At 40.6% G+C, this 25,422-nt stretch overlaps 1 protein-coding gene across 1 annotated transcript; it reads right to left on the reverse strand.

Annotated features, from left to right (window-relative positions):
• Nucleotides 1–872: 872 nt before the first annotated feature.
• Nucleotides 873–23,474, reverse strand: LOC145397097 (glutamate receptor-like). Its single transcript, XM_080270301.1, has 4 exons — nt 23,323–23,474; nt 8,223–8,461; nt 1,483–1,667; nt 873–1,151 (listed from the first exon to the last, which is right to left on the reverse strand). Exons 1-4 carry the CDS (start codon nt 23,472–23,474, stop codon nt 873–875), a joined length of 855 nt encoding a protein of 284 aa, XP_080126427.1.
• Between the last annotated feature and the right edge of the window lie 1,948 nt (nt 23,475–25,422).

Here is a 25,422-nt window from a genome sequence, read left to right on the forward strand (position 1 = left end):
CGAGGATGAGATGGAGGGATGGGGTGGAGAGGTATATGAGAGAGGGGGATGTGAGTTGGGAGCAGGGCAGTGAAATGGCGGGGGACAGGGTGACTTGGAGGCGATTTGTTTGTGGCCACCCCAAACGGGATTGAGGCGTCTGACAATAGATATATAGATAGAATAATAACAATAATAATAAACATAATTATAATAATAATAACAGATAATAATAATAATAATAATTATAATAATAATAGTAATAAGAAAAATAATAATAATAAAAATAATAATAACAATAACAATAATAATAAAATACCTCTGTTTGACAAAGAGATTTCAAACGGAACTGTATCATACCACAATTAAAATGTATGTGTTTAATACTTACTGTTAATCAACGGCACTGCAAAACCAAAAACACTTAAACAATACCCATTTTTTCTGTCAAAAACTAATTTCAGTATCTTTTTAACTCAATATCTTCAATGGCAGTTTCCTAATCAGTTTGGTCTGTAAGTTTTTGATAAGTTCGGTTCACTGACCTGAAATGTTTCAGATACTGCTTCCTCAATGGGATCAGTATGCGATGGAGTGTAATGCCATGGGGTAACATCTAACTTTACTAATACAAGAATACAATGGATAAGAATGACTTTACCTGAATGTGTTAAGATGATGAAAACAGTTTGGAGATTTGTAAAATAAAACTCCTACGTCCTCTGTCTGAAGAGGTTTATTACTTGTGTAATTATGGATAATACCGACACTTTTCACTAATATTCAAAGTTTGCTGGGCGTTTAAGATGGCATCGTTGAGTTTTAAAAGAACTGTACACTACCTCGTTTCTTATTGGAGAGAATGCATTGATATTCATAACTTTATTTATAGTCTATAATAGCCTGTATGCTTGAATCAGATTTGGTTCACTTGCCTCAAATCCTTCATATACGGCTTTGACAGTAGGGTCAGTGTGCGTTAAAAAGTAGTGGCGAGGAGCCCCCGACATCATCCACGTTTCAATACCCCATTTCCAGCCTGGATTATTTAGCATATCTTGAAATGTCTCCACCGGCTTATCCTTGTCCTGGACGGTGAGGTGAGCGATCAGGGCAGACTTGTACCCCGTTGATATGATGAGGCAGAACACCAGCCACCAGCCAACCAACATCTACAACATACTCAATTATAAATCAGTCATTATAACAAATCTGTGTACATACTGCTTTGCAACTGTATTAAGCATAATTTATAAAATACTGTAGACCACTTGTTCATCCGTTCAGTATGATGAAATAAGATTAACTTTAAAATATTTCCTCAAAACTGTTTAACATTAGGGGAAAGCCTTTTGTATTGAAGGGCATGGAAACAAGCTCCATATTGTTCAACTACTGTAAAAGATCACTAAATCAAAATATATTATACTCGAAGTGTCAGAAATGTCCAACGGCAGCTGATGATGATATACTATGCATTTTTCAATACTTTTAAGTGATTACCTGTCCAGAGACGTTAACGGATGGATCCTTAGGCGGTTCTTCCAAGAGGATGGCCCAGCCGTATAGGAATGTGATGATGAACTGTACAGTCTTACCTCCTGCCACCTGCACCCACTGCCTCTGCAGCATCCATAACACCACTGCCCACACCAGCAGACTCACCAGGATGCCCATCCACACCATGGCTGACAGTTTTGGAGATTTTCTTGCATAATAATAACAACAACAGTTATCTATCTATCTATTGCCAGACGCCTCAATCCCGTTTGGGGTGGCCACAAACAAATCGCCTCCAAGTCGCCCTGTCCCCCGCCATTTCACTGCCCTGCCCCCAACTCACACCCCCCTCTCTCATATACCTCTCCACCTCATCCCTCCATCTCATAACAACAGTTATAATAATAATAATAATAATAATAATTATAATGATGATGATGATGATCAATCATTCGTTTCCTGTCGCACTCCACGGAATGCATAGGGCCTCGATGAACTCTCTCCACCAATACAGTAATCACTCTAATATCCGGACGTCCAATAACCGAACATCCCCACTACCCGGACCTTATCGTCCTGGGATCCAACATTCCAAAAAGGGTCCGAAACCCCCTCCCCCAAAAAAACAATTTTTTCCTGTCCGTAATTTGAACTTGCCGCGCGCGCTGCGGGAGAGCATTGTTTTGGTGCGTCATTCCTCCAACGTCCGATAGAGTGCCGCTGCATCCTCCCCACTTCCCGCCTGTCTCTCACCGTGACTGGACCTACGCTCTTCGCAATGGCTGCCCACGTGCTCGCTTTTGTGGTGGTGCCGTACCTGCTGCAGGGCCTCCTGCTGCTCTCGGGCCTCCTCTTAGTGTGTGTGATGATGGCCGTGCCACCTGAGAAAAGGAAGAGAGTGGTGTTGACTCTGGAAAAGAAGAGGGAGATATTGGAGAAAGTTGATGCGGGTTGGTCTTCTTCCCGCATTCTCCGCGAGTACAACCTGGCCCGGTCGACTTTGTTCGATATCAAATGTTCCTGAGACAAACTCATGCAGTACATGGCGGACTTCTCGTCGCGAAGCAAATGCAACGTGGAAAGGAAGGTTATGTTTACCCCCAAGTTTGCAGAAATCGACCGATCCACGTTGATTTGGTACCGACAGCAACGTGCAGCTGGTGTGATGGTACGTGGAACGGAGCTGAAGGCTGCTGCTGAGAAGTTCGCAAGGCTTCACGACGCCCTAGACTTCAAGGCATCCGAGGGTTGGCTCTTCGCGTTCAAGTTGCGACATGGCCTTACTAACTGTAAAGCACATGGCGAAGCATTGGACGCTAACGAGGATGGAGTTGACGAGTTTCGGCACAAGGTGAAAGGCTTGATCGACAGGGAGGGCCTAACTCTCGGTCAAGCCTACAATGCTGACGAAACTGGCCTATTCTATCGCTCGCTGCCAACGAACACTCTAGCCAAGGAGACGGAGAAGCGTGTACCTGGCCGCAAGCTTTCCAAGGAACAGATATCTGCTTTGTGTTGTGCCAGTGCTAACGACATGCACCGGCTTAAGCCCGTTGTTGTTGGCCGTGCAAAGCAGCCTCGGTGCCTTCGTGGGGTGATGGATGTCCTTCCTGTCGTCTGGTACCATTCTTTGAAAGCATGGTTCACAGCTGTGATTTTCAAAGACTGGTTTCACCGTCACTTCGTCAAGGAGGTCACCCATTACCAGACGAAGACACTAGGAATCCCTCGCAACCAGGTAAAGGCTCTCCTTCTGCTCGACAATGCACCTGCCCACCCGTGCGACAAGGACTTGGTTGCTGAGAATGGCCGTATTAGGTGCATGTTTCTGCCACCTAATACGACTGCTCTCATTCAACCCATGGACCAAGGAGTGATCGTGGCAACAAAGCGCCTGTACCGTAGGAAGTTCCTGGACGAGGTGATTGTTGTTCTCGAGGACGAGGACGAGCGCAAGGAAGGACGTGACACACGAGGCAAGCGGACTTTGGAAAACCTTCGCCGCTACAACATCAAGTCTGCGCTGTACGACTGGGCTAGTGCATGGAAGGAAGTCCCTGTGAAAACTCTTGAAAATGGTTGGTCTCGTCTGCTTCTCGGAACGGATGTGGAGTACGATTTTCTAGGGTTTGACGTGGATGACTTCCATGCACGGCTACGTACGCACGGCGACGATGTTGATGTGGACGATGTTCGTGAGTGGTTGGACGACGATGAGGGCAATCCTGGGTATCAGACATTGTCTGATATCGAGATCGCATCTTCGGTTGCTGGTGTCAGTACCGAACTTGAAGATTCCGACGACGAAGGCGACGATGATGCGGACTCCTCTCGACTTGCTTCAGGAAATCGTTCTTACTGTCAGAGTCCGAGAGGAGGCGGTTATTCATCGAGGTGGTCAGGGACTTGCTGTAAGTAGCCAGAATGTTTCATACTGTACTTTTTTCCATACTATACTTACCAGAATGTTTCATACTGTACTTTTTTCCATACTATACTTACCTCATGCATGTGCAGTAGGATTGTGTTTTTCTGAGTTAGGCTAGGTTAGGGTCCATAAGTACCAGAATGTTTATTAATGTATGAACATACTTCTAAACCCTCATTTTATGTTTCTTTTGCATTTATTTCAGTCATTTATGTGCCTTATTGATGTGATTTGGGTGTTAAATAAGTGCTATGCATGTCCAGAGGGAGTTGTATAGGTGTTTCTCTGAGTTAGGGTCCATAAGTACAAGTCCATAAGCTGGGTCCCAATATCCGGACAAAACCAATAACCGGACCTACCAATGGCTCTATTACGTCGGATATTGGAGTGATTACTGTATTTGTCTCTTGCCATCTCCTTCAGGTCCCACCAACACTCCTCTCCTGCATCTCTTTTCATTGTCCTCAACCAGGTTTCCTTCGGCCTACCTCTGCCTCTTCTTCCTCTAGCAGTCCACTCTGGCAAATCCTGTATTAAACTGCCTTCTTTTCTATATATGTGCCCCAGCAACTTCCAGCGAGACAGTCTCACATATTCATCAACTGGTTCCACTCTCGTAATATCCAGTACTCTTTCAGTTGTAACTCTGTCTTGCCACTTTACCCCAGGAATCCTTCTCAGTATTTTATTCTCAAATCCTAATGCTTTCTGATCTGTTGCATTTGTACAGTCCCATGACTCATGTCCATAAATTAAAATTGGTCTGACCATGGACTTGTAAATTTTTACTTTAGTATGTACCGAAAGCTTATTATTATTCCAAACAGATTTTAACATTCCAACAGCTCGCCAAGCCAGTCTAATCCTCTCCTCAGTTTCATTGTTTAATGATCCATTTGATGATACAATCGTTCCCATATATATAAAATTTTCTACATTCTTCACCACATCATTCCCAATGACACAATTGATTTGGTTCTCTACGTTCATGTTAATAATTTCATTCTTTCCACAATTTATTACCAATCCCACTTTTTCTCCTTCCACCACCAGACAATGAAGCACCTTCTGCATCTCGCAATTACTTCCGCAGATCAGTGCAATATCATCATCATAGTCCAAATCCATCAGCTTATTTTCTCTCCAGTTAATTCCTGCACCTGTTCTCCTTTCAACCTTGCTGATAACATAATCCATAACCAAAACAAACAGCAAAGGTGAAAGAACTTCTCCTTGAATCGCTCATGACCTAACTTCAAATGGATCACTCAAAGGACCACCCACCATTACCTTACAAAAAGTACCTTCGTGGAGGCTTCTAATAATATTTACCAACTTTTCTGGTATACCATAGAATCTCATAATTTTCAACATAGCTGGACATGAAACACTATCAAACGCATTTTCAAACTCCACAAAACACACAAGTAAGTGGCACTTTCATATTATTAGCTTGTTGCATTAGATGCCTTACAACAAAAATCGGATCATTACAACCTCGTCCCTTTCTATATCCCGCTTGTTCTTCTCTTAAAATATTATCAGTTACTGGCCCTATTTTGTTCAACAAGATTTTGGAAAAGACTTTTGCAACTACAGATGTCAAAGTATTTTTATAATCACTCCATTTTTCCACTCTTCTGGAATTCCACCATTATCCCAAGCCACATTAAAAAGTTTCAAAAGTGCATTCATGAACTCATCATTTTCCACCTTAAGCATTTCAGGAAATATTCCATCCTCTCCTGGGGCCTTAAAATTCTTTAACTCCTTAATAGATATTGCTACCTCTTCCAAGGTTATATCCCCTGTCTCTATCTGCAAATCTCTCTCGGCTGGCAAAATGTCGTCTTCTGCTGGGATTGGTCTATTTAGAACAGATTCAAAATACTCTTTCCACCTTCCTTTTATATCCAAATCTTTAGTCACCAAGTTACCATTTTTATCTCGTTCAGGTATTTCCTTCCTTCTCTTTTCAGTCCCAGTTAACTCATTTATGGCCTGATACGCTGCTCTTGTGCGTTGACCGTCATTTTTACATAATTAAATTCTGTCTCTGTTGCCTTTTCATCATATAGCCTCCTCTTATCACGTCTAACAAGCCTTTTTACTTCAGAATGTAAACTCCAGTACTTTGCTCTAAGTACTTCAACTACCTGGCCATCAACATGTTGTTCTTCACTTCTTAGCTTCGCCTCTTTCCTTTTCTAAATTGCATTCCATGTTTCACCTGACATGCACTTTTTCCTTCTCGCTTTTCCCTTTTTCTTAGTAGTAACCTTAACATTCATGCAAAACCTCTTTTACCTGTGTCCACATTTGATTAATATCAGTCTTCAGATTCCATCAATGTCTGCAGGACTAGAAATCTGTTCCTACATTCCCACCGAAACTTTTCCTTCGTGTTCTCATCATTTCTTAGCTCATCAAAATTATATTTATTACCTCCTGTACAGTTACCATTAACGTTTCTCGTACGTTTTATTTTAATCTTTGACACAAGTTGATGATCACTACGTATATCTGCCCCTCTCCTTACGCAAATTCTTGCAAATAACTCCTATGCCTTCTGCTAACTGCAGGGTGGTCAATCTGGTTACAATATTTCCACATGGTAAGTTGTATCAAGTAGTTTTAGGTATTTTTCTATGCTCAAAGATGGATGATGATGATGATGATTATAATAATAATAATAATAATAATAATAATAATAATTATAATTATAATAAAATATCAATATTATCAAGATTTCTGTCCTCAAATGTTGGGTTTCTGAGGCTGATGGAGCAACAAAAACGAAATACCGATAACATAAATATACACAATGGAAATCCAAAATTTCTGAACAAGCGTAGTTGCAGGAGCGGGTAAACGTGGCAACGCTAGAACCAACACTCCTTGCAAAAGAAGAGACTCGAATAGCTGTCCATATTGGAATGGTTATTATACACTATACCAGTAAAGTGCGCTTTGTGAGCGCGTGACGAGCGAATGAGTGCCATTATATCACAATTTCCCTCAGATATAAAATTATAGTCGGAATCTCTGAGATTTAATTGCTAGAGCTGATGCCAAAAAAAAAGTGTTATGATTGAAAATCTTTTTAAACTGATTTCGTAACTGATTCATTCACATTTAGAGCCGAACACTCCCTTGGAGACCTTGGGATTCCAAGAGGTTCCTACGCCTTTATGGGTGAGTTTTTAAGGTGATAAAATTTATTGACTGAATGTATCATGCAAAAAAAATTTAAACTCTACTTCACATAGGAGTAAAGTTATTAGCTTATGCTTAGCATGACTGTTGGGTTGGGCCAGGCCACTCATTTCCAAATTTAACTGAGAGTAAACATCATTCGCTCACTTTGCTCGCTCGTTCATAATCATTGTTAGATTTTGATACAACACTTTCAAATACATCGTATAAGTTACTAACAACGTAATTTTGCAAATTGTGCACGACAGTAGTCGGCTAATGGCATAAAATAACAAGAATTGCAATTACAAGGTGGTATAATAAAATTATTCACGAAAGGAAGATGCGAATTGGTCATAAATTATGCTGACGAATAAGGTTGCCAGCTATTGTATTGCTGAAAAAAAAAAAACGATCTTTGTGCAAAACGTTGGGTAAATTCTTTTTTCTCAATTAACACAATGTAGAGACACAGTCAGGTCTAGAATAATTAAGCGCAAGAATTTCTTGCAACGGCATTTACATTATTCAGTGTAGAAAATTATAATTTGTGTTTTATCTCTCTATTCCATATTTCATTTTGCCTCTGATGATAAATTCGAGCTTCTTCAAAATTATCTTATCCCTGCAGAATTTTTAAAAAATGCCATAATTGTGGACTTTATACATAGGCGAACATCACTACCTGGTGTTAAAAGAAGGTAAAATACCTTTGTAACCTCGTATACGCACAGTTGGCTGATGTACTTTTTTGACAAGCAGAAAGTCTCTCCATTCACCTGTTTCCATATTAAAACATTGTTTTGTCCCTTCTTCTATCACTGCCTCTGCCTCCCTTTCCCTGTTGCACCTGTCGCCCCTCCCACTCACCCATCCACCCTAACACACACACTCATTACACTTCACTCCACCACACCCAGAACTCCACGTTTGGTCATATAAATGTTCACATGCTGTGGAAGATAAATGCTCAAGTGCTGTGGAAGATGAGTTGGAATAAGTGAGAGTGTGGTTATAAAGTCAGGTAGCTGCACATGAAAACTAGCATGGCGAAACAGAGACAATTAGACAAACTTATTAATGATGGGCAAAGGACAGTTAGAGCTTTAGTAATAGTTACCTGTGAATGGTCTGACAAGGGCGAGGTGTTGTGGTAGAAGAGATGGCTTCATTGACACCACAGTCATGAGGTCAGATGGGTAAGTCCTCAGGAAATCCATCATGGTCAGGCGCTCTCGTAAAGGGGACACAACGGTGCAGAAATCTACCTCGTGTCTCTGGAGTCGGCCCATCATTCCATCATACACCCCATTTTTCAGGTTACCCCACAAGCGGTCAATTTCCTCACGAACAACATAGCTAAAACAAGATACTGATTTAACACCGTTTACCAAGAAACGTCCGTTATTAATTATTTAACGTACAACAGAAATAAAGGGGTTGAAGAAACCTGATAATTATTTTCTTAATTTTGAATAAAAATTCGTGTCTTCTTTGTTCTCGCAATCTCCAAACCACCTTCCTTAGCTTAGAAGAGACTTTTCGAAGTCAAGGGAGGGATTAGAGATGGACCAGCATACTTTCACTACTGGTGTGATGAGTATGGCATCACAACCTGTGGTAACAGTCTAAAAATTTAATAATTTTTAGATTGTTACCACAGGTATTTATGCCATTTTCATCACTCCAGTAAGAAAGTACTACTCGTCCATATCTAATCTCTCCCTTGACTTCGAAAAGTCTCTTCTGAGCTAAGGAAGGTGGTTTGGAGATAGTGGGAACAGGGTGGAAATGAGTTTTTATTCAAAATGGAAAATGTTTCCGAGACAAAAACAGTCAAATTTACTAACTGAGATCACTGAGAACGAAAGTCATGCTTAAAATGTCTGATGGGCTCTACTTTTTTAGATATTCCACTTGCTCATTATCTGCGATCATTGACTTTAGAATAGCACAACATACTTCAGTAATAATTGGACTTGGTTCTTATTTCAAACAAGAAATGATCCAAACACGGGCAAGAATTTGATTGAATGCATAAATAAACATTTTACTGAGCTTGGACAGCTCTGGCTGTTTTGCCAAAATAATGCGTGATGCCACCTGAAATTGTTATTGTGTCATGAATTGCATCATATCATTCTGATACGTCACTAATGATACAATCATTATTCAGGTTACATCACAGAATATTTTGTCCTATACAAACTCTGCAGATCAAATGGTGACATTCAGATTTTTTTATATATATGCAAGGAAAATGAAACCAAACGCCACAAGTCCACAAACTGTTCCTTCCTAGAAAAAACGTAAAAACAAGAGAACAGAGAGCAATATTCAAGATCCGAGATGCCTTGACTGAAAGTCAAGCGATAGATAGTAGCAAATATAGACATAGAAAGATAGTTCCAGAGTTGAACTGTTGCATACATGAAGGACCGGGAGTAATGGTTAACTCCTTCATTAGAGAGTTGGACAGAAGAAGGATGACAGTTTACTGCTAGATGGGTGTTATGCATGCGTCATAGTGGTGAAGGAATGCAACCAGACGGTTCAAAGTAGTGACCATTGAATAAGCGACTGAAGAGAGATAAAGATGCAACAGTACAACAAAGAGATGCAGGTTGAAGGGAGCCAATAAGAGGAGCAGAGCTAATAAGACGAAAAGTCTTTGACCCAACCTTATTGTGAATTACTACAAGTGGGGATCTACCTCACACGAGAGTTTTACTAAGAAGGGGTAAAGTAGGCATTGATTTGGGTTGGCATACCTAATCTCTTGGAAGCAGATTTTACAAATGAGAAGTGATCTCTCCAAGATAATTTTACAAATGAGATAATATGATCTCTCCAAGATAAATTCCAAGGAATGAAATCCCAAGCATGATCAAAGACGACGGAAGTTGAGTTGGCCATTATTCAATTTCTGGATATTTCTGCAGCAGATTTGACGAGTCGATCGAGTAAGAACTACGTTTCTGATGCATTAAAAATAACGAGATTAATTATACCCCAATCAGATCCAAGCCAAACATCAAATTTACGATCTCCTCATCCCTTGTCTGTTGAAGTAACTGCAGAGATGGACTCTGTGGGAAGCGGATGGAAAGGTGAAGGGTGGAGTCATCAGCATATGAGTGGTTAAGGTTAGATATTCAGCCTAGAAGGTCACTGATAAATAGAAAGAAGAGAGTTGGTGATAGTACTGAACCCTGAGGAACACTGCTATTGATAACTCTAGGAGAACAGTGGCTGTCTAGAACAGCAGCTATACAACGACAAGAAAGGAAGCAAGAGACGAAGGCTCAGACAGAAGGACAGAAACCATAAAAGGGCAGTTTGGATATTAATGATTTACATCAGACTCAATCGAAAGCCTTTGAGATGTCACGTGCAATGGCAAAGCTTGCGCCAAAGTCCCAAAAGGAAGATGACTAGGAGTCTGAAAGAAAAGTGAGAAGATCACCAGCAGAGCATCCCTGGCAGAACCCATACTGGCAATCGTAAAGATTTTGATTGGAAACGTGCCTTAAACTAATTTTGTAACGAATAGCTTCAACAACTTTAGAAATACAAGATGCTATAGCTGTTGGACGATAGTTAGAGGGTTGGAAATGGACACCCTTCTTTGGGACAGATGAATGAGAGCAAACGTCCAGCAAGAAGGAAAGGTACAAGATGACAGACAGAGGCGAAAGAGTTTACCCAGGCAGGGAGTAGCACAGAAGCACAGCTCTGGAGGACAATTGGAGGGACACCTTCAGACCCATATGCCTTGATAGCATTGCGGCAACTTAAGGCAGAAAACACATACTTAAAGAAATTTAAATGTCAGCCATGAGGAAGTCACAGGAAGGGAAGTGATGCAGGAACAGCACCAGAATCAAATAAAGTGTAATTGCAAAGCAAAGTCTGAGAAAGAGTTCTGTTTTATCAGTAGAAGGATCAGCTACAGAGTCATCCTAGCGAAAAATAGGAGAGAAGGATAATGAAGTAAAGATGTTAGAAAGGATATTGATAAGATGCCGGAAGGAGCGGGAAGAATTTGAGATGGAGACTTCAGAGCAATTAGTATGAATGAATTTATTTTTTGCAGAGCAAAGGACAGACTTGGCATGATTCTGGACAGAATTATAAAGGACATGAAATTCAGGGGAGGACTGGCTCCAGTAACATTTGAACATTTGAAGGCTCTCTCTTTGTTGTAAACAGCAGTATAACAAGTGTGATTTTTTTTTTTTCAATAGACACAGGATAAGAGAGGAATGTATGCTTCCATTCCCGGGAGAATAACTCCCATAATGTGAAAGTCATACCGAGATGGATCACGGCCATAGAAGCGATAACAATTTCAGGGAAAATCAAAGAAGAACTGTCTGAGGGCCTCCCAATCAGCAGCTCTACAGTGCCAAAGCTACCGTTCCTTGGGAGGGTCCACAGGCGTTACTGGAGTGATAGTACAGGTTAAGATGATGAGGTAATGGTTGGAGGGGCCTAACAGTGATAATATTTACAGCATAACAAGATGGATTAGTTGTAAGGAAAAGGTCGGGTATGTTGGAGCTCTTTCCCAGGCAGTCAGGGATACAGATAGGATATTGAGCAAGCTGCTTTAGCTCATTAACCCCTACACCGCGGGGATGTTTTTGCGCTCCTTGTGCGTCCCGCGAGGATATTCACGCTCCGACTGACTTTTTAAAAATATATGCCAAAAATCAGTTATTAGTCCTAGAATATTAAAATTACATATACCTATGGCTCATACCTTCAGCTTTCCCCTGGGATGTTTGTTGAGCCTTCGTCGACAACCGTAGAACTTGTAGAGACTTCTGAAGTTGGGTAACGAAGTCTCCTATTTACACTTCCCGATACCCCGTAATATGGTTACCACTATCTGATATTATAACTATAAACACTATTCTATGAATTTCAAGTAGTTTGGAATCCATAATTTAAAAAAATATATCACTGTGAAAGCAATGTAAATTACGAGCACATACGATCTTTCCTCCCGTGCTGGTTCCCCGATGGTATTCTGAGGCAGAGCTGTCATTTATTATTTATAAACACACTTATACTTTATATTCCTATTACTTTATTACACTTATTTATATATACAATATTTATCTATAAGTTTCTTTCAGTACTATTAGTTTATTTTTTCTCCAGGCATTCACTTTCTTGTTCTGTATACTAGTATAGAGAGCAAAGCTGTCACTTTCACTTTCATTACTCCCAGTATTCATACATGCTAGAGCGAAACTTTCACTTTCATTACTCCTAGTATACAGTATATACTCGTATTCTTATATTACTACTTATTTCTATTTCTATTTACATTCTCTATTTGATTTACATTATTTACATTTCTATTTTATTTACACTTATGCACTGTCACTTGCAGTAACTTATAAAACTATTTTCCACTGTTCAGTTATATTTACATTCATTGCTTTCACTTGCTGTTTACACATTATTTACACATTATTTACATTTCCACTTGCACTGTTTTAGAGTCACCAGAAAGATCGTATTCACTGTCCATCATTATCATTGATACATTAGCCAGTTCACGTTCCACAGCAGAGTCACTTAGCCCTTTACCCCTACTCACGAGGTTTAGTAATGGTAGAGGTCACAGGGCCCTTTGCATCGGGTTAAAAAGCGGCGGAACTGGACAGGTGCGAATCTGACGTAGTTTCACCTTGGAAGACGACAGTAAACTGAATGCTGTGGCCCAGGGGCAGTGAAGGTTTGACAATGTCAGTGTGGTGACAGCTGCTAATATTTACGCTATGAAATGATTAGCAGGAAATCTAGACAATACATAATAAATTAGGTAGTTCCAGGTGAATCTAAATATCACTTAGGCTTCTCCCTTCCTTTCTTATATATATTTTTATTATGATAATAGGTCATTTGGCATATTTCAAGGGGAAATAAACAGGGAAAATTAGCAAACGAGTGCATGTGAGGTGTTGCCAGGTGATAATTAGCCCATTCCAGATGTATCATTTACCTTTTCTCTTTCTTTTATATATTATTTTGTATAAGAATAGGGCAAAGGGCACATTTCAATGGATAAAATGAGTAGAAAAATCCATCCAGGATTTGGGTAGCGCAGTGCAGCTGGTCAGGCGGGAGGAGAGGGTTATGGAGGGGAGGTAAGGAGGGGGGGTGTCAAGGACAGGAGAAAAATGGTTAAATTGTCAACAGGGGATGGGAGTACAGGTGACATTAGCAGAACTGAGTATAGATGGACACTGGTAGTACTGATAGATGATACACGCCACCACTTGAAAGCCCAGACAAATTCAAAATAACAAAGAATCACAGAAGTGATGCCCCACAGTATGATCCCTTGCTCCCGAGTGTCATGAAGGTGATGCCCAGCGGTTAAGGGGTTAAGGACAAAGAAGATGTAGATTTGTTCAGGAGGTGAACCAGTGAAAGAAGAGTCAAAGGTGATGGTGAACATTGAAATCACCTAAAATAAAGATTTCAGAGAAAGGGGAAATTGTAAGGATGTGTTCCATCTTTGAAGTAACGTAATCAAAGGATTTTACATTGTCAACAGAATTAGCAGAGAAGTAAACGGCACAGACATATTAGTCAGAGAATTACAGAATGGCTGAGGTCAGAGGGGAGAGAAATCAGAAGATTCAAGTTCAGGAACATGAGAGCAAGATATGTTGTCATGTACATATGCACAACAGCCACTTTTGGCATTGAAATGAGTATAGAGAACGAGTTGAACAGATATTGTTGCGATGGTTTGGGCATTAGGAGAGAATGGATGAAGAGCAATTCGTGAAAAAGATAACGGGGTCTGATGTGTGAGGTGTAAGACAGAGAGGAAGACCACGAATAGGATGGATAGACAGTGTGAAGAAAGCATCAGATGCGAGTGTGATGTTTGTAAGGAAAGGAAGAGTGAGTGCACATGCTAGGGATGACTGGAGATTAATTGTGAATTAATAAATGGTGATGCGGCCTCGAGGAGATAATCTCCCACATTTGGTCTGATCAGCTGATCAGGTAAGGAGCTGTTAAGGGGATGGGTCCATTATGATGTGGTGGAGATAAACCAGCTCTGCTGTTGGACCCTGCAGCGGATGTAGCTGATTGCACTGCGCAGTTGACCCTCATGCAGTGTGGTGCAGTGAGAATCTGTCCCTTCTGCCCTTGGGACTAAGATAGGATTAAATGTGTGTGTGTGTGTATTTACCTAATTGTGATATACAGGAAATGAGCTACGCTCGTGGGGTCCCGTCTCTATTTCTCAGTAAGTCAAATTTAGCTTTAAACTCGTTTAAGTTTTTAGACTGGACGATCTCTTTGTCCAGGTTATTCCACAGGTCTATACATCTATAAGGAAAACTATATTTCTTGATATCCTTCAAGCAGCTTGGCTTCCTCAGTTTCATCCCGTGTCCTCTTGTTACTCTCTTATCCCATAAAAACAGATCTTCTTTGTCGATTTTATCTACTCCTATCATGGTCATGAACACTGCAATCATGTCGCCTCTCTTTCTCCTTTCTTCTAAGGAAGGCAAATCCAGCTTTTCCAGCCTCTCTCTGTACGACAGATCTGCCAGACTGGGGACCATCTTGGTTGCTGTTCTTTGTATTCTCTCAATCTTGTTTATATCTTTCTTTTTGTGTGGGGACCACACTACTGCTGCATATTCCAACCTGGGGTGAATCATGGCCACTATCAATTTTTTCATCATCTCCTCATCCATATAATGGAAAGCTACTCTTATATTAGTCAGGAGTTTATACGTCTCTCTAACTGTCTTGTTAATGTGTTTTTCGGGTGACAAACTGTCCTGGACCAGCACTCCCAAATCTTTCTCTTCTCTCGCTTTTGTGATTGGTTCTTTACCCATCAAGTAATTCAATGATGGCCTCTTGGTACTTTTACCCATTTCCAATATTTTACATTTCTTTGCATTGAATTTCATTTCCCACATCCGGCTCCATTCGTGTATCCTATCCAGATCCTCCTGCAGCATTTTGCAATCCTCCTCAACCTCAACCTTCCTCATGATCTTTGCATCATCAGCAAACAGACTTGCATAACTGCTCACTCCAGCTACCATATCATTTACATATATCAGGAACATTACTGGCGCCAACACCGAGCCCTGTGGGACTCCACTTGTTACTTCCCTCCATCCAGACATCTTATCCTTTATTACTGTCCTCATTTGTCTGTCTCTCAAAAAGTCTCTCATCCATTCTAGGAGGTTCCCCTTCAGTCCTCCTATATGCTCTAGTTTCCACATTAGTCTCTTATGGGGTACCTAGTCAAAGGCCTTCTCCAAATCTAAATACACGCAATCCACCGAACCTTCTCTTTCTTGAAGCACGTCAATCGCTCTTGAGTAAAAACTCAACAAGTTGGAAACACATGACCTTCCACTTCTAAATCCAAACTGACTATCAGCCAAAATATTCATCTCTTCCAGATATTTTATCTATCTATCTTTCAGAATTCTTTCACACAATTTTGCGACCATGCTGGTTAGGGACACTGGTCTATAATTCAGGGGTTCTTCCTTGTTTCCTCCCTTATAAATTGGTACCACATTTGCCATCTTCCATTCTTGAGGCACTTTCCCCTCTTCCAGAGAGCACACAATCAAACTGTGAATCTTATCAGCCAGTTGTTCTCTGCATTCCTACAATACCCAATTAGAGATTCCATCTGGTCCTGGGGCTTTCCTTACATCTTGAGTTTCCAGTAGTTTATACACTTCCTGTACCTCCACTTTTATATCTTTTATCACAACATTTCTAGTCACTACCTCCGCTTCCACAAACTCCTTTTCATTAGTGAAAACTGACTGGAAACGTTTGTTCATTATTTCTGCTTGCATTGCCGCATCCTTATAGACCTCTCCTTCTACTTTCAGTTTGGTGATTCCTTCCTTTTGTTTCAGTTTGCCATTAACAAATCTATAAAACAGCTTGGGTTCATCCTTACATTTGTCTATTACACCTTTTTCAAAATTCCTTTCTTCTTCTCTGCGTATTCTTGAGTATTCATTTCTAGTTCTTTTATATTCTTCCTTTGTTCTGTTGTTACCTTTCTTTCTCCAATTGTTCCACGCCGTGTCTCTCTCTTTTTTTGCTATAATACACCTTTTATTAAACCACTCTTTTTTCCTATTTTCTTTCCCCTTTACTCTTGGCACAAATTTTTCCACTCCCGAGTTATACAGGTCTAGAAAAATATCCAACTTCCTCTGTATCTCTGTTGTTTCTCTGAATTTTCTCCAATCTGCATTTTAAAAAAATGTTCTCAACCCTGTAAAGTTTGCTTTCCCAAAGTTGTACCTTCCCTGCCTATAAAGCTCGTCTCTCGGCTCCACGTTCCCTGTTATCATCTGGAACTCAGAGACCACATAATCACTTTTTCCAATAGGACACTGATATTTCAAGGATTCTATTACATCGGGTTCTTTGGTAAACAGTAAGTCCAGTCTTGCCGGTGTGTCCTCGCCTCGGAACCTTGTCTCTTCTTTGACCCATTGCATCATCACATTGTTCATTGCTATAATTAATAATATAGTGCCCCACGAATCCTCGCCACCTCCTGAGTCCACTTCCTCCCAGACCACCTCTTTACAATTGAAGTCACCCATTAAAATTATATTGTTGCTTTTCTCAATCAGTTTCTGTAAATAACATGCCATGTCTGGCAGCATTTCTTGGTATTCATCATCACTCCACGCTCTTGTCTTAGGGGGAACATACACTACTGCCATAGCTCGCTTGTTATTCTCTCCAGTTGCTTATTTCATAATTATCACTTCGACCCTGCCTTCTCCCATTTCCACGGTATCTACATTTATGTTGTTCTTCACTGCTATCATCACTCCTCCTCCTGTTTTTTATTAATTTTTCTGTCTCCTCTCCACAGTTTGTATTTACCATCTCCCATATGAACATCAATATCTTCTCTTAACTTGGTCTCTACAAAGCACATAACGTCAGGTTCATGTATCCTCAAAAGATCGTTGATTTCTAACCTTGCCGATAGTAAACCATCAACATTAGTATATGCCACCTGTCAATGATTTTTGATGTTTTCTATACCCTCTTTTCTCCTTCTCTCCGCCGGTACCACTTCCTTAACTTCTGATCCATGACTCTCCAGTAAAACACTGTCTTCTCTTTCTCCGTTCTCTGTTCGTTTTTTACCTTTGCTTCCTTTACTAAGTCCTTTATTTTAGCTCTTTCTTCCTCATTTGCATCTCTCCTTATCCAAACATTTTTAAACCCTTCCTTATCCGATAGTTTGTTTGTTTGTTTTTTTTTTCTTCCATGTTCTACTGATAATTTCGTTAGCTGTTGCTTGAGACTTAAACTTAACCTTCAATGGCCTTGCCCCTCCTTCCTCGTACTTTCCCAACTTAAACACCTCTTCAATCTCTTCTTGAGCTTCGTTGTTTTCCTCCATGACTATTGATATTATTTCTTTAACCTTATTCAGTTTTTCTTTTTCTCTGTCTGATCTTATTGTAATATGTTTTTCTTTAACTTCTGAAATTATTATACATTTTTTCTTATCTGCTACATCTCTAACTAAAGATTCTCTACTTCTCAACACCCTAACCACTTCCCTCACCACTTTTTCCTTACTTTGTTGGTCTATAATCTCTCTCAAATTTACATTTCCCTCTTCCTGAATTTTCTTCCACTCCTCATGTTGCTCCTTGATTTCTTTAATGTGCTCTTCCTGTATTCTTCATTTGGATTCATACTCATCTAGTTTGCTTTTCATCATGTCCCTTTCCTCTTCCAACCTCTTATTCTCCCTCTTAAGCTGTTTTATTTCATTCGAGGCTGATTAATTGTTCACTTTTAATTCAGTAAATTCCCTTTCTTGTTCATCACTACGTGTACAGATTTTTTCCAGTGTGTTCCTTAAACTTTTGATCTCGTTTTCCTGCTCTATGATCCGTTCCTGTAACTCTTTAATCACTCCCCATACCTTTTTTATCTCCTGGTCATTCCTCTCCGCTGTTTCCTCTACACCTGCTATTCTTGTCTGGTTCAACTTAATACTTCCTTTTCCCACATCCTCTTCACAAAAGCCCTCAAATTCTTTCTCACTGATCGTAAACAATGCACCGTCTGTTTCCTCCATGATTCAACCATATGGAGACTTTCTGTTTTCACTTTATCTTGTCCCTTTTATGACCAAAACCGCGGTATTTTTTTATTACTGTCCGACGGGACCACCACTCACGCACTCATTAACACAGTCACAATTAGGCTCAGCTTCCTTTCGTCCGTGATTCAGCGATTATTTCCCCACGATCCTGGAAGAGGTCCGTCTCTGTCGGCGACCCGTGTGTGTGTGTGTGTGTGTGTGTGAGTAAATTGGGAGTGTATCGTCCTGTCTCCCCCCCCCCCTTTTTGGAGGGGAAGCAGTCTGGGTATATAGACAGAGATAGAGAAAGCAGGAGGATATAGAGCAGGGTTTGCTGTCAGTTGCCTCAGACAGCTGGGTCTCAGTAAGGAAGAGGAGGTGAGGTTTAGAGGAAGAGAGGTGGTGTTCAACAGATAAGAAATTAAAGGAGAGGCAGTGAATGTAAAAGAAAATGAAGAAGTGGGTCAGACAGTGGTTCCAAACAATTCTCTTGGCCGTCACTGGGAGAGGCGAGGATGGTGGGATAATTTATGCCCTCTCCCCCCTCCTGGGGACTAAAGGCTGGATGTTGAGATTCAATTTTTTTAGTTTGGTGTTGACAGTTAGAGGAAATTGTATAAGAGATTATGCTGGTCTATTATCTGTGCTCCAGAAACACTGAGGAAAAAAAAATCAATGAATGGTCAGAAGTTAGTTCAGTGGGCTGATGAAATGGGTGCTCTAGCTCTCCCTATCATTGGCCTTCCGTCCACACTCTGACTACTGCCTTGTTCGACTGGTGGTACAGTCGATGCCCTCTTTGTATATTACTCTTTGATTTTGCAAAGGGATATATTTCTGTTTAGACAAAGTGAGCAGTGATGCCTCGAACTTGATTTAAGAAGTCTGGTAATTTCTGCTATATTTGTGGCGAAATGACATTTGAGTCAAAAGCACAGTATTACCGCTGTGGTTAAGAAAAACTACCACCTGTAATGTGGCTGTAAAACTGGAGATCAAGACAAGAGCCGGGCTCCAGCTATATGTTGCAACACTTGTGCAACAAATCTTCGCCAGTGGTTAATTAAGAAAAGGAAATATGTGTCTTTTGCTGTACCAATGATTTGTTGAGAACCAACACATCATTAAAGTAACTGCTATTTCAGTATGGTATCCCCTGTTCTGGAACGTTCTGTCAGAGCAGATAAAGTGGACTTTAAAATATTCGAACATTCTGGCAGCTATTCGCCCAGTACCCCACGAGGATTGGTGCCTGTTCCTGAAGCACCAGAATCCTTCTTATTTGGATTAGACGAGGAGGAGGGGAACCTCAAAACATCTTCCTCTGAATCAACAACGTCACTTGACTCAGATTTTGCCCCACCCTCTTCCACGAATCACACCTCATAACAGAAGTTGAACTGAATGATCTTGTGAGGTTATTCGGAAATACACAAGAGCAAAACAGAGTTGCTGGGCTACAGACTACAGCAATGGAAACTCCTGGCAGATGGCATTAGGATTTCCATGTTCCTAACCGTCAAAAGAATCTTGTCCAGTATTTCTTCATGAAGGATGATCTTGTAGCCTGCAACAACATCGATGGTCTGATGGCAACACAACATCGTCCATAATCCAGCTGAGTGGTGACTCATCGCCAATTCAGCAAAGACGGGTCATAATGCAGTTTTGCTGCAAATGATAATGTTTTGCAATCCATTCCAGTTTGTCATGCAGTCCATGTAAAGGCGAGTTATGACAACATGAAACAACTTTTGAGCTGCATAAACGACGACCGACATCAGTGGCAGTTTTGTGGTGACCTGAAGGTTATTGCCATATTACTTGGTCTGCAGAATGGATATACAGAGTATTGCTGTTTTCTCTGCGAAGAGGATAGTCGTGCAAGACGGTCTCGCTACACCAAGGGAGACTGGTTACTCATTCGATAGTCAGTGGAGGCAGGGAGGAAGAATGTTCAGCATTCACCTCTTTGTCAAAGCCATGGACAAAATCAAAGAAGTCTTCAAGTATCTCTGTGTGAAATTCCCAGGGCTAAGTCAAACAAAAATTATTAAATGTGTATTTGTTGGTCCTCAGATTCCTTAACCTCTTCGAAATGATTTGACAGCGCACTGTGTGGCAATGGATGACTGTCAAGCCTTCAAGCTAGTAACAATATTTCCTGGAAACAGGAAGGCAGACAACTACAGAGGGTTGGTGGAAAACCTCCTTATAACATACAATAAGCTTGGCTGCAACAAGTCACTCAAATCACATTTATTTGCAATCTCATTTAGATTTCTTTCCAAAACACTGCTGAGCAGTGTGCGACGAGCATGGCGAGTGATTTCACCAGGACAGTGCAGCAATGAGAAAACGGTATCAGAGCAAATCGGACCCACTTACGCTTGCCGGCTATTGCCAGGGATGCTCCATTCCATGAACACATGAGACAAGCCCATATGAGCAGTTCAGAAGCTGAGTAATGGTTGAACTATGTACGGACAAATAAGAGTTTTATATACGTGGTGTGTCAAATATATTCATGTAGCATCACAAACAGATGGGAATAGGTTGGTTTGAAATTTATGAGCAACAGTGTATTGTCGGCGTTATATACATAAATGTAATATATTAAACTTATTTTCGAAACACTGGCAAATCAGCTGTTTTTTTATCATATTTGATTAATATACATAAATGTAATATATTAAACTTATTTTCGAAACACTGGCAAATCAGCTGCTTTTTTATCATATTTTATTTTTGTGCATTGAAAATCCATTAGAAACAGCAAATTTTTTCTCCAAAGCAGACAACTTTTAAAAATTTATAGACCAGTGAAAAGTGGTATCTGGAGATGCTGAAGGGGTTATTGTTTCTGCTTTGGTGAAAACTAACAACACTGAGCCAAATGTGTGAAATGAAATATGCTACAGCGGGTTAGAAGTGTTTTCCGCATTGCTTGTCTGTTTCTCTTTGTCAGTAAATAAATATCTTACATAATTCGAGACATACAATAATCGTGGACAAAGTTCAGTCCTCTTCAGTTACGATCAAGATCCTGGTATTGTTATTTTTCAGGAATATATTACGAGTTTATAACATATGGCAAAAGGGCTCTGTTTTTTTTTTTTTAAGACAAATCATCCGTACCACACTAGCTTATAAGAAATAATCGGCAGTTCGCTTGGGTCAATTCCCTCTCCACATACCCCACTCTAAGTCCCGTAATATTAATACCAGATACGCAAAGGTATAGGTCAACTCATAAATTATTTTCCGGCATTAAAAATAAATCACACACTGGAATATCATTGGATCGCACTCCAGTTTGCATTATGGAATTAAAGTCTAAGTCGAAACGTCAGACGTTTTTTCTTTGTTACTGGTCACTGCTCCTCTGAACTGTGCTTGCATCCCTTCACCTCCACGACAGGCGTGTAACAACTGTCTAGCAACAAACTCTCACCCCTTTTCTGTCCAACTCTCTAATGCAAGAGCTAACAGTTACTCCCAGTCCTTCATTTATGCAACAGACCAACTCTCGATCTATCTCCTTCTGTCTGTTTTTCCTGCTTATTATGATCTCCAGTCTTTCAAACGCAGTGTGTCCAGGCATCTCGCAATGAACGGATCTTTAATTTGGCTCTTTGTTGTACTGTTTTTTTTTTTATTCTTGGAAGGAAAGATTTGCGGGCTCCTGGCCTTTGGTTCCTTCTTGCTCGCATTAAAAAAAATTCTTTTACACATATGTTACAAGATGAATCTAGGGAAGAGTAAAGTTATGGTCTTCGAGAGAAGTGAAGTCAGTAAATGAACAATGAGGTTGGATGAGGAGGAAATGGAATGTGAGTGCGTTTAAGTACTTGGGGAGTGTGATGAGTAAGGATGAAGGTTTGGAGGGTGAAGTGACTGAAAGAGTACAACAAGGAAGAAATGTTGCTGGTTCCTTGAAAGCAGTGATAAGAAACAGGGAAGTGAGCATGGAAGTGAAAAAGTTACTACATGACAATATTGTGTTACCAGCTCTAACGTATGGAAGTGAAACTTGGACCTTGTTGGAGGGACAGACGTCAAGAGTGAGAGCAATGGAAATTAGCTATCTGGGATGATCATATGGTGTCACATGGAGAGACAGATGAGGATGTGAAGGAGCGTTGTGGTGTGGACGTTGATGTGATACGAAGCGTTGGGAGACACACACTGAGGTAGATTGACCATATGGAGAGGATGGAGAGACAGAGACTGACGAGGAGAATGTATGTGCGTGAGGTGGAGGACAGAGAGGGAGGGGGAGACCAAGGACGAGATGGAGACGATTTGTTTGTGGCAGCATTTTACGAGATTGAGGCGTCTGGCAATAGACATAGATATATTAAAATGTTGGCCTGCTTTCTTGATCCTAGGCAGAGTAAAGATGCGAAATTTAATTCCGGAGACAGCATTTACCTAGCACCGGTTTTTCCCTGATGCCTCGAAGACCCAGCAGGAATGTAAACTTGCCTGGAAATATGAATATCCTCAAGCTCTTGGTTGGTTGACACATGATCTGCTTGACTGGCACATGATCAACAGGAAAGAATGAGAAGTCAGTGCATAACTTCTTTTAACACTGGGAATGAATATTCGTTTTTAACATTTCTATCTAGCTTCTATATGAGGAAGACTGAAACACGTAATTCAGTAGAAAAGAAGGGGGTTTAACTGTGGAATAGCTACCTACATTGGTCAAGAGTAGAGGAATTTTAATAAAAAACTGTACTAAAAAGCAATGGACAGGTAGTGCAGATGTTGATGTAACATCTGGATAATTTACGAAGACCTGTGCCTTCTCCATCTGAGATCTTTTATCCTTTATGAAACTCCAGGCCAGAGTGTTGCCAACAGGAACAGACAGTGTATATGTAAGTAAGCAATTTAAGGAAAAGGACTTCACTTCAGTACAATCCAATCACCATTTAGCAATGCACGTGCGGTATGAGACAGAATAGTAACCTCCACAGAGAAAGGACAGGTAGACAACCAGCATGGTCAACATTCTTGCCGAATACACAAAAGAGTTAGTTACGTGAAATTCAACTTCTCTGAGAATTCCTTGATGAGTCTGGCATCAATGGAGTCTTTGAGGGTGGCAGTGGTGTATGGTTCATCAGTGTCCGGGGTATAGTCCGCGTAGGGGAAGTAGCCAGCAGTCACTATCTTCATCCCGTGACCGTTCATGTTAGGGAACTGATCTGTGAAAATATATATATATATATATATATATATATATATATATATATATATATATATATATATATATACTACTCCACCTAGTATGAGAGTAGAAAATAGGATCCAGTTTATTTTCAACGTTTCGCCCACCAGGGCTTCTTCAGGAATAACACCCGTTTTTTTTTTTTTTTTTTTTTTGGCCTATCAACCATTGGGTCAAAGCCCCTGGTCATTAAGGCCAGATATATATATGTATATACAGATACCCATATATACATATGTATTGTAGTTACAAATCATAATAGATAGATAGATAAATAGATAGATAGACAGCCCTATGCGAGCCTGGGAAAAGGAAATGAGCTTGCAAATTACACTGAGGAAAGCTGACGACAGTGGCCAGTAAGGAGATGATTCAGTTAGTTGTCAGCAGTCCACCCGTGAACAAAGCCCTGGTGACCATACACACACATACACACATACTCACACACAGGCTTCTTAAACTTTCCATCCACAAGGAACACACGTGATACGTCTCCTGTTTCACCAGAATTTAGGAAAGAGAGCTCAGAAGGAGACAATCCATACAAGAGGCAGGTCGCAGGGAGAAGGGCTTGGGAACTTTGAGAGAGAGACAGAGAGAGCGAGACAGACAGATAGCTAGCAGGACTGGACTCTATACTCCGCTCTGTGTGAGAGACTTGTTAATATTTCCAAGACAAATAAAAATAGTCCCATACTATTCTTTACCTCTCCTGTCTCTACATGACAAATGGGAAAGAAGATTATCTACTACAAGCTACTCCAAGATATAAAAACCGCTCGTCCACAAGTCTAATATATATATATCTCAACCACAAAGCAACCACAAAGTCTTTTATGACATTTGGTAGCAGCGAATCTACGGACATCGTCTCCGAATCAAAAGCAAATTTCTACAAAGCAGGCGAGACTACAAGATTAGCTTCAGTTCTACAGTGAATCCCTACAAAATACAGCCTACAATGCAAATAGCCTACAAGTCTACAAAACAACTCTATAATCTTCACGTAACTTCAAGCAGCAACAAGAAGAATATAAAACAAAGCAAGTAAAGAAGAGGAAAGACCAAAGCAACAAGCACACAAGCCACCACCACTCTCTCCCGCTATCGCTGACGCAGAGGTCAAGACACGCAGCAAAACACCAAGTCCATATTCACAACTCATCTTACTTACCCGTCTTCACTCAAGTTACTCATCGCTACTCATTCACTCACCACAGCTACCAGTGTGGGAAGCCGACATCACCATGTGCTGAGATGACATCACAACGCGAGTCTGCCATGCCAAGCAACGTGTGACTGACACCAGGCACTTCTCACCCACTACTCATCACTCATTATTCACATAGCCCCTACTCATACTCATTTATTTTCACAGTTAAGTTGGAAATTCGACGTTCTATGCTGAGGTTTGCCTGGGACAACTGTTAACCACCACAAGCACCAGGCCATGGAATTTCCTGAGTAATATCGTCCATCAACACACCACTAGAATTATCAAGAGATCTTCAATCAAACCTGTATTTTTCTTCCGAGATCGACTTTTGTATCGACACACCTCTACGATCTGTATCAAGTGGGTAAAATTATACTTACTCATTTCTTCTCAGTGCTAAAATTAGCTATATTCAGCTTATTTACACATCTATTTTGCTAGGACATAAATAAACAAGAGGCGTATTTCATAACACCATATCTTAATGACAGGAATATTTTCGCCACCACCCACGTTTATACCAGATGACACACAATTTGCCACAACAACAGACTCACAATTAAGAGAGCCCCAAGGCAACACACCAGATGACACACAAATTGCCACAACATCAGACTCACAATTAAGAGAGCCCCAAGGCAACACACCAGGTGACACACAAATTGCCACAACATCAGACTCACAATTAAGAGAGC

This window comes from Coenobita brevimanus, chromosome 40 (genome assembly GCF_032717465.1).
Source record: "Coenobita brevimanus isolate Jiangsu-jjx chromosome 40, ASM3271746v2, whole genome shotgun sequence".
NCBI classification, from domain to species: domain Eukaryota; kingdom Metazoa; phylum Arthropoda; class Malacostraca; order Decapoda; family Coenobitidae; genus Coenobita; species Coenobita brevimanus.

Coding starts and splice junctions, on each gene's coding strand:
- LOC145397097 (XM_080270301.1), bottom strand. CDS start 23,474: ATGAACGGTCACGGGATGAAGATAGTGACTGCTGGCTACTTCCCCTAC. Junction 8,462..23,322: donor TCAGAGAAGTTGAATTTCAC/GTAACTAACTCT, acceptor ATCTTGTTTTAG/CTATGTTGTTCGTGAGGAAA. Junction 1,668..8,222: donor CCTTGTCAGACCATTCACAG/GTAACTATTACT, acceptor CAAAACTGTCAG/CCATGGTGTGGATGGGCATC.